General features: G+C 49.1%; 1 protein-coding gene across 1 annotated transcript; it reads right to left on the bottom strand.

Moving 5' to 3' along the window:
• Positions 1-2,841: 2,841 nt before the first annotated feature.
• On the bottom strand, positions 2,842-5,584 carry LOC100544289 (C-C chemokine receptor type 8). The gene is made up of 3 exons (XM_003207265.4): positions 4,870-5,584; positions 4,717-4,779; positions 2,842-4,015 (listed from the first exon to the last, which is right to left on the bottom strand). The coding sequence occupies exons 2-3, from the start codon at positions 4,768-4,770 to the stop codon at positions 2,936-2,938; spliced, it is 1,134 nt and encodes a 377-aa protein (XP_003207313.1). The 5' UTR covers positions 4,771-4,779; positions 4,870-5,584; the 3' UTR covers positions 2,842-2,935.
• Between the last annotated feature and the right edge of the window lie 2,318 nt (positions 5,585-7,902).

The following is a 7,902-nucleotide window of genomic DNA, read 5'->3' as shown; positions in this document are numbered from 1 at the left end:
AGCAGATACTACTGGGCTTCAGAAGAGCGAGCCTGATGTGGTCCAGGGAGGGAGGGATGACTTTCTGTCAAACTTAGAGACACATCCTTCAGAAAAAAATATTTTGCTCTTCATCTACATGGCTTGGATCCCTTTTAGGCCACAGGTTAACTTGCTGAAAGAAAGATCTCCATCCTGTTTTTCATAGGTCAGGGGCTGCTTTACCCTATTGCAAACGATGTCCATTTCAGATCTGACTGCAAAACCTGATGTGCAGGGGCCGGACAAGACAAGTGTTGGTGAAATTTAGAACAAAAAAAAAAAAGATTGAGGTTTCTCCATGCTTTGTTCATACATAGAGGAGGAAGGGGAAAACATGGAAATGGAGCCTCCTGTTACTAAAGGGACATTTTTCCAATGCAGATACCCAACTCCTGAGCCTGCTTGTCTGTGGGTATGAAGGGGGTATAGCTCTGAAGGGTGGCACAGTGGTAGCATGGGCAGACAAAGAGTGTAGGCAGTGAGAAGGAATGGAAATGATTCTGCATTTCCCATCATTCGTTATTTGAAGGTTCTGCTATTTTACTGCAGTGATCTTGTGATTGAAATTGAATGACTGCACCAGCTGAGCTGCTAGGGGGAGAGCTTTGCCATGCAAGGAAGGCTTTTCTCTGCAAGACAGTGTTACAAAATCCTTTACTGCAGGATGCATGCCATGAAATCCTGCAGTAGTGCACATACACAAATATGTGCTGTAGGAAAGCAGAGGTTGTTGCCATCCTCGTGCTACGAGCAAGGTATGATATAGAGGGCTACAGCTGCAAACCTCCAGGAGATAAAGATAGCTGGTGCTCGCATCCTGTCCATCACACTTCAGCTTCAACCTTAATTTCTGTGAAACCTATTCTTGGGCATTTAAACGCTTGCACATACAAAAAAAGAGGCATGTTGAACAAAGGTGGCAAGTTGCCCAAATGGCAGGAGCTGCAGTGCAGAGCTGGTATGGAGGAAGTGGTTAAAACTCATCTTTTATTCACAGTCTTTGCTTTATCATTTGGGGAATCTGTCACTGCCCACATGAAGGAACATTACTTGTAGAACACATTGTTATCAACCTGTTCTTGTAAAAGACTGCATTTTGCAGATCACCAATATGGATGCACATTAAAATAAACACTATCTGAAGATCAGCAGCTAAGAAGAATTGTCTGGGTTTTGTTCTGATCTTCTCTAGGAAATAACCTCAAGGGTACTCGAAAGGTGTGGGGATTTTACCAGGGTAGGTTTACTTGCTAGAAGATAACCTGCTAGAAGACAACCTGCTCTCAGTCTCTTTCTCCCAGGGAGAAGGAAAGAGGGAGGAAGAGAGAGGAGATGGCTGGAGGAATGGTCAGTCATGTGAATCTGCCAGGACAGAAGAAAATGTGCAATCTGAGATAATCAGTGATAGGACAGGGGAGTTCCTCAGGTGCCAGGATCGTGCATTTACACTGCAGGAAGAATCTTTATTATAAAACTTCAAATAGGGTGATATCCTGTAGCGAAAAATAGACCAGGAACAAAAACTTCAAAGCACCATTGCATTTATCTGTCAATATCTGTGCTACCTCCTGCAGCTCCCCAGGCAGATTTTACCCATGACTCTTACCACGTAACAGTAATTTATTTGCTGCTTGCCTAATTACTCATTCACTAAGCTCTATCTGGAAACTTTGCTTAGATATCAGGTAGGAGCTAGGCCCTGGAGTGATTCCTTAGACTGAGGGACTGTTTCCTGTCACAAAGCATGCTCTCAACCCTGCGATGAGCACAGTCACCGCCTGTAGAATAAATCCACTCTGCTGAGACAAGGGAAAGAGCTGCCTGCTGTCCCAGGCTTGGGAATGTGAGCTGTTCCTCCCGACCCCAGGCCTGAGCAGAGGGAAGAAACATTCCTAAGGCAACAGCATCTGCTCTCATCCACTCTCCAAAATTAGACATTTGTTCATGCAGACCAGAAGGCAGGGGCTTTCAGCGCCAGTGCCATAACCATCATCCATTTGGTACTAGTATGCAAACCACTGACCTTTCCTTAGGGGAGACTTAGTTGTTTTAATGGACACATTTGGCATCTTCCTTTAAGATGGATGTTGCAGCCAGCTCTGCAAGTAATCCATGATGAACTGTCTCCATCAGAGGGGCAGCTCACTCAGGAGGCATGAGGAATTAAATAAGCATTAAAAAAAATAAATATTATACATGTGTTTTGTCAACATCTAGGTGGAGGAATACCGAGGTGTGACTTTGACACCCTATCTGCATAGAGAGGCTGCATCTTCCCATCCTTCAAGGTTTTCATCATTTCATTAGGAATATTGGAGGACCATGTGTCCTGTGCTGGAGGGACAGGGCATACCTCTTTGTGTGGAGTCTGTTGATAGTTTTTCAGCCTCACTTCCACAAAGTTTGGGCAGAAAGAGCTACTGAAAAGGGAGGAAGATGATAAAAAAGATGCTAAAAAATAAGAATCCCAAAGGGAAGCATGATACAAGCAGGCTTAAGCAAATGATTCTACTTTTCTGGTAAGTCCTATCCTAAGAAGTTGCCTGAACAGTGCATCGTCATACTTCTCTGTGATGGAGACAAAAATCTTCTTTGATAAACTATTCAGCTAGTGGGCAGGGGGTACCTGATGAATTTTGCAATGTGATTTTCAGTGTTTGAAGTTCTCATTCACATTTGCTAAGCACAGGACAGAATGGTGTCCCTGTTCAGAATGGTGTCAGAGCACATGAAAGAGCAAGGTGCACTACAGCTTGCTCTGGTGTTGTGTGTTTTCCTAGTCTTACTTTGCTAACAGGCCATTGCACTGAAACCTCCGCCTACAAGGAAACAGAAAGACTATTTTTATTGAAGTACTGGGAGAATTTCTCAGTTTCAAATGAAGTCTGAAGTATGGAGCTTCTGCCTTGCAGCTCTACAAGACGCTACCAACAAAAGAGGACTGTGAGGATGCTGTGTACAGAGAGGCGTGTCTGTCCGTGTTGCGTCTGTTGAAGGCACTGTGTCCTTTGCAGATCAAGAGAAAATGGGTATATTTGCCAAAAGCCTCACAGAGATACTTCTTGAACTTCTCCCCAACAAAGGCGTAGATGATGGGGTTGAGGCAGCAGTGCACGAGGGAGAGCATCTCGGCCAGCTCCATGGCAAGGTCAAGCCTTTGGCTAGTCTGGCAGTCATCGATGATATGCAAGCTCCTCATAGAGTCCAAAAAGAGCACGATATTGATGGGGGTCCAGAACAGGAAGAACACAATGACAACGATAAAAACCAATTTCATTGCTTTGTATTTGTTCTGAGTATGGCACCTCTGCAGGTTTCTCAAGATGTTGTGGTAGCAGAAAATGAGGATGCTCACAGGGAACAGCCACCCCAGGATGTTGACTTCAGAATTACTGAAGACCTTCCAGCCATTACCGCTGCCAGGGTAGTGAGGGATGCACTGTGTCCTGTTATCATCATCCACTTCCCGGAAGAACACAAGGCCTGGCACTGATGCTAAAATGGCTACTGCCCAAAGGGCCAGGCTTGCGATGATTCCATGGGTGGTTGTCCGGATCTGCAGGGCATACACAGAGTGCACAATGGCCAAGTACCTGTCAATGCTCATGATAGTTATGAAGAAGGAGCTGCTGTAAAAACCAATGAAGTAAGCAGAGCTGACAATTTTACACATGGCGTTGCCAAAAGTCCACTGGTTTACCAGGGAGTACTGAGTCAGGAAAGGGAGGGAGAAGACAAAGACGAGGTCAGAGATGGCGAGGTTCAGTAGATACACGTCAGTCATGGCCCTAATTTTCTTGAAGACTGTTAGAACCCAAACAACCAAAGCGTTTCCCATGAGACCAACCACAAACAATATGGAGTACAGCACTGGAAAAAATGAAGATGCAAATGCTGGAATACTTTCAAATTCACAGTCAATGTCCAGTTCAGGGTAATACATGTTATAATAGGGTGCAGAGGAGTTAACTGCTGGTGACAAATGGTAATCCACCTGTTCAAGGACAATGAAATTCGTGAGGTCCTAATCTCAAATTACATTCCTAATAAAAATATAGTTCATCTCACAGGAAGCCCACAAGTTAAAATCAGGTGTGCCTTGGCCAAGTCAGATGACACAAATGGGGAATGAACATGTGTGATGGCCCTGCCCTGACAGAATGAGGGTATTGAGCCAGAGGGGCAGGGAAGATGAAAGGAAATGCAGCTGCTGTGGTAAATCAGCCTCTTTCCATTGCTTCTTGATGTGCCCAGTCCCATGTCTGTATCCAGCCTGATCTGCTGGTCCAAGTGCTAGGGGGAGCACCAGCAAAATAGCAGTCAAATGGGCCAGGGTGCTGAGAGCCCTCAGCAGAGGTTTTGCAGCTCAGCTCTATGTTCTGTCAAGATCTTTGAAGTCAGCTGGGTGTCCACGGCTCCAAAGCCATGCTGCCTTCCTGGCAGTGCCCACCACAGCCTGCCCAGCCCACTGAGAGTGGTGAGGGCGCATCTCCTGCACAGGGACTTCCCCTGTGACTCCAGGGAGGAGTGTGTGAGCCCTGACACAAACAGCCTCCTCTGCAGAAGGTGCCTTTGCATATGCTGCTTTCAAAGAACCATAACCACTGAGATTTCCTCCACACCCTCACTGTCCCCACCAGAATGACTTCTCCCAATGACAGCCCCTCAGGACCAAGCCCAGATGCATCCACTCACCGTCAAGTCCTCCTGCTTTCCTCCGGCCAGCAGGCTCCTCAGGTCCTCATCCATAATCCAGCACTGTGTGAAAGTGGCAGAAAAATGTCTCAGTGTATAAAGCACATCTGAGAGGTGAGTATATCTTCATACATATACAGTGGCAGCGCTTACCTTAGTTTACCTTTCAGCACCAAGCCACCAGCAAGGTCTTCACCCTAACAGCAGAGAATTTCAAAGTGCCTCTTCCTCTGCGTGACAGATGTTATATTCAAGGTGTATAAACCCACAAGGCAGTCAGTTCATTCTCTTCAGTTCATGCTTACAGAAACGGAAACGTGTGTCAGACTTATCTCTTGGATGATCAGTACGTCATTTCACATGAGCAGGAACGTCAATGAAAGAGCTCTGTCACTTGCCCCACGCGTCTGCCAGGTGTCCTGTCTGTCACTAGGTGCCCCAGCACTGTTGCCCCGCATCACCGTGAGGAGGAAGCAGCGCTGCTGCTCTTGCACACCAGGGACTACCGGGGAAGATGTCTGTGGGGATGTCCCAGTGATGGAGATGGCATCATTAATGGCAAAAGAAGAAAAAAGGATATTTCTCACCCTATATTTGATGCAGCAGGGAATGTGACTACTGAGGACAAGAGAAGGCTGAGGTCCTCAATGCCTTCTTTACAAGTGCCTTTAATAGCCAGACCAGTCATCCGCTGGGCATTTTATGCCTTGACCCGGAAGTCTGGGACCCTACTGAGAATATACCCCCGGCGATTCAGGTGCAGACAGGCAGAGAGTTTCTCCTCCATCTGGACTGTCACAAGTCCATGGGACTGGATGGGCTACACCCTCAGGTGCTGAGGGAGCTGGCGGGGGTGATTGCCGAGCCCCTCTCGACCATCTATCAGCACTCCTCATTAACTGGAGAGGTCCCAGAGCATTGGAGGCTTGCTGATGTGACTCCCCTCTTCAAAAAGGGCCATAAGGAAGATCCAGGGAAACTACAGGCCTGTTAGCCTGACCTCAATACCAGAGAAAGTAATGGAGCAAATCATCATGGGTGAGATCGCACAGCACGTGCCTGGCGTCCAGGGGATCAGGCCCAGCCAGCACGGGTTCATGAAAGGCAGGTCGTGCTTGACCTACCTCATCTCCTTCTATGACAGGGTGACCAATCTGGTAGATGAGGGAAGGGCTGTTGATGTAGTCTACCTAGACTTCAGCAAAGCCTTTGACACAGTCTCTCACAGGCTTCTGCTGGAGAAACTGGCTGCCTGTGGTCTGGACAGGTATACACTTCTTTGGGTAAGGAACTGGCCAGAGGGCTGTGCCCAACGGGTAGTGGTTAATGGAGTTAAGTCCAGCCTGGCGACCCATTATGAGTGTGTCCCCCAGGGGTCAGTACTGGGCCCATCTTGTTCAATATATTTATTGACGACCTAGATGAGGGGATTGAGGGCACCCTCCGTAAGTTTGCAGATGACACCAAGTTGGAAGGTGGTGTGGATCTACCAGAGGGTAGGAAGGCCCTACAGAGGGATCTAGACAAGCTGGATCGCTGGGCTGAGATGAATGGGATGAGGCCAAGTGTCGAGTCCAGCACTTTGGCCACAATAACCCCACGCAGAGTTATAGGCTTGGGGATGAGTGGCTGGATGATTGTGAAGAAGAAAGAGACCTGGGGGTGCTGGTTGATGCTCGGCTGAACACGAGCCGACAGTGTGCCCAGGTGGCCAAGAGGGCCAACAGCATCCTGGCCTACATTAGAAATGGTGTGGCCAGCAGGAGCAGGGAGGTGATCATCCCCCTCTAGTCAGCTCTGGTGAGGCCACACCTTGAGTACTGTGCTCAGTTTTGGGCCCCCCACTACAGGAAAGATGTTGAGGCTCTGGAGCATGTCCAGAGAAAGGCAACGAAACTGGTGAGGGGTCTGGAGCACAAGGCTTATGAGGAGTGGCTGAGGGAGTTGGGATTGTTTAGTCTGGAGAAGAGGAAGCTCAGGGGAGACCTCATTGCACTCTACAACTTCCTGAAGGGAAGTTGGGGTGAAGAGGGGTTTGGCCTCTTCTCTCTGGCAACAAACAGAACCCGGGGAAATGGCCACAAGTTGTATCAGACGAGGTTTAGGTTAGACATGAGGAAAAACTTTTTCTCTCAGAGAGTGGTCAGGCACTGGAATGGCTGCCCAGAGAGGTCGTGGAGTCGCCATCCCTGGAAGTGTTCAAGAGGCGTCTGGATAAGGAGCTGCAAGATATGCTTTAGTAGCTTGTGGTAGCAGTGGTAGTCAGAAGACAGTTGGACTAGATGATCTTATAGGTCTCTTCCAACCTTGTGATTCTATGATAATACGGATATTCTATGAGATAACAAGAGCCTGCATGCCATGCTTGTCAAAAACTGCTCCAGTGGAGGTGACCCCACTGTCACCGTCCCCATCGTGCTGGGTCACCTCCTCATTCATCGTGATCATAACAAGAGAGCAAAGCTTCTCCAGCCTCACAACAAGGCAGGCACCGGGAGGCCATGGTACTGCCAGAGCATCCAGCTCCTGCATGGGCTGTGAGCTGCTCGGCTGCCATTGCTGCAGCCTCTGGTTGGCTCAGCAGGTCCTGGTGGCTACACCTGCCCCACGGATGCCCTGATGGCTCCACGTGGGGATGAGGACAGCACTGCCAGGGGGCCGCACGGATGTGGGGTCTTTTAGCCACGGGCACCCAGCTGCCGCCATGGGCTGGACAAAGCCGCCTGATGCACCACCGCAGCGCCACAAAAAGCTCCACACAAACACACCTCGCTTGGGTTTGCCAGCTTTATTGGACGTGAAAGCTCACTCCACTAGGCCAGCATTTCGAGACACGTGTATTTCATTGTGTCCTCAAAGCAGGAGCCAAACAAGTTGCCGACTCACAAAATCACTGATTCATGACCCCTCAGAGCGCAGTGTCTCAAACCAAAGAAAGACGCCCAAAGCAGCTTTCTAAACACAGCGCTCATCTCCAGGCCGCTTCACCACACACACCCGTGCTTAGTGCCGCCCGCGGCACCGACCCGGGACACCACACACACCCGGGATGCAATAAGCCACTAACTAGCGCCCCTCAGCACGCTAAGGGTTAAGCGGCGCGCATGCGCGGCTCGCTCCCGCCGCCGTCCGGAGCCCGCGCTGGGATTGGCCGCCGGGGGGAAGGTCCGCGCGTCACTGCCGCCC

This window comes from Meleagris gallopavo, chromosome 6, assembly GCF_000146605.3.
Source record: "Meleagris gallopavo isolate NT-WF06-2002-E0010 breed Aviagen turkey brand Nicholas breeding stock chromosome 6, Turkey_5.1, whole genome shotgun sequence".
Classification (NCBI taxonomy): Eukaryota; Metazoa; Chordata; class Aves; order Galliformes; family Phasianidae; genus Meleagris; species Meleagris gallopavo.
The sequence above is the reverse complement of the archived record's forward strand: the minus strand, read 5'-3'. Positions and strand labels throughout refer to the sequence as shown.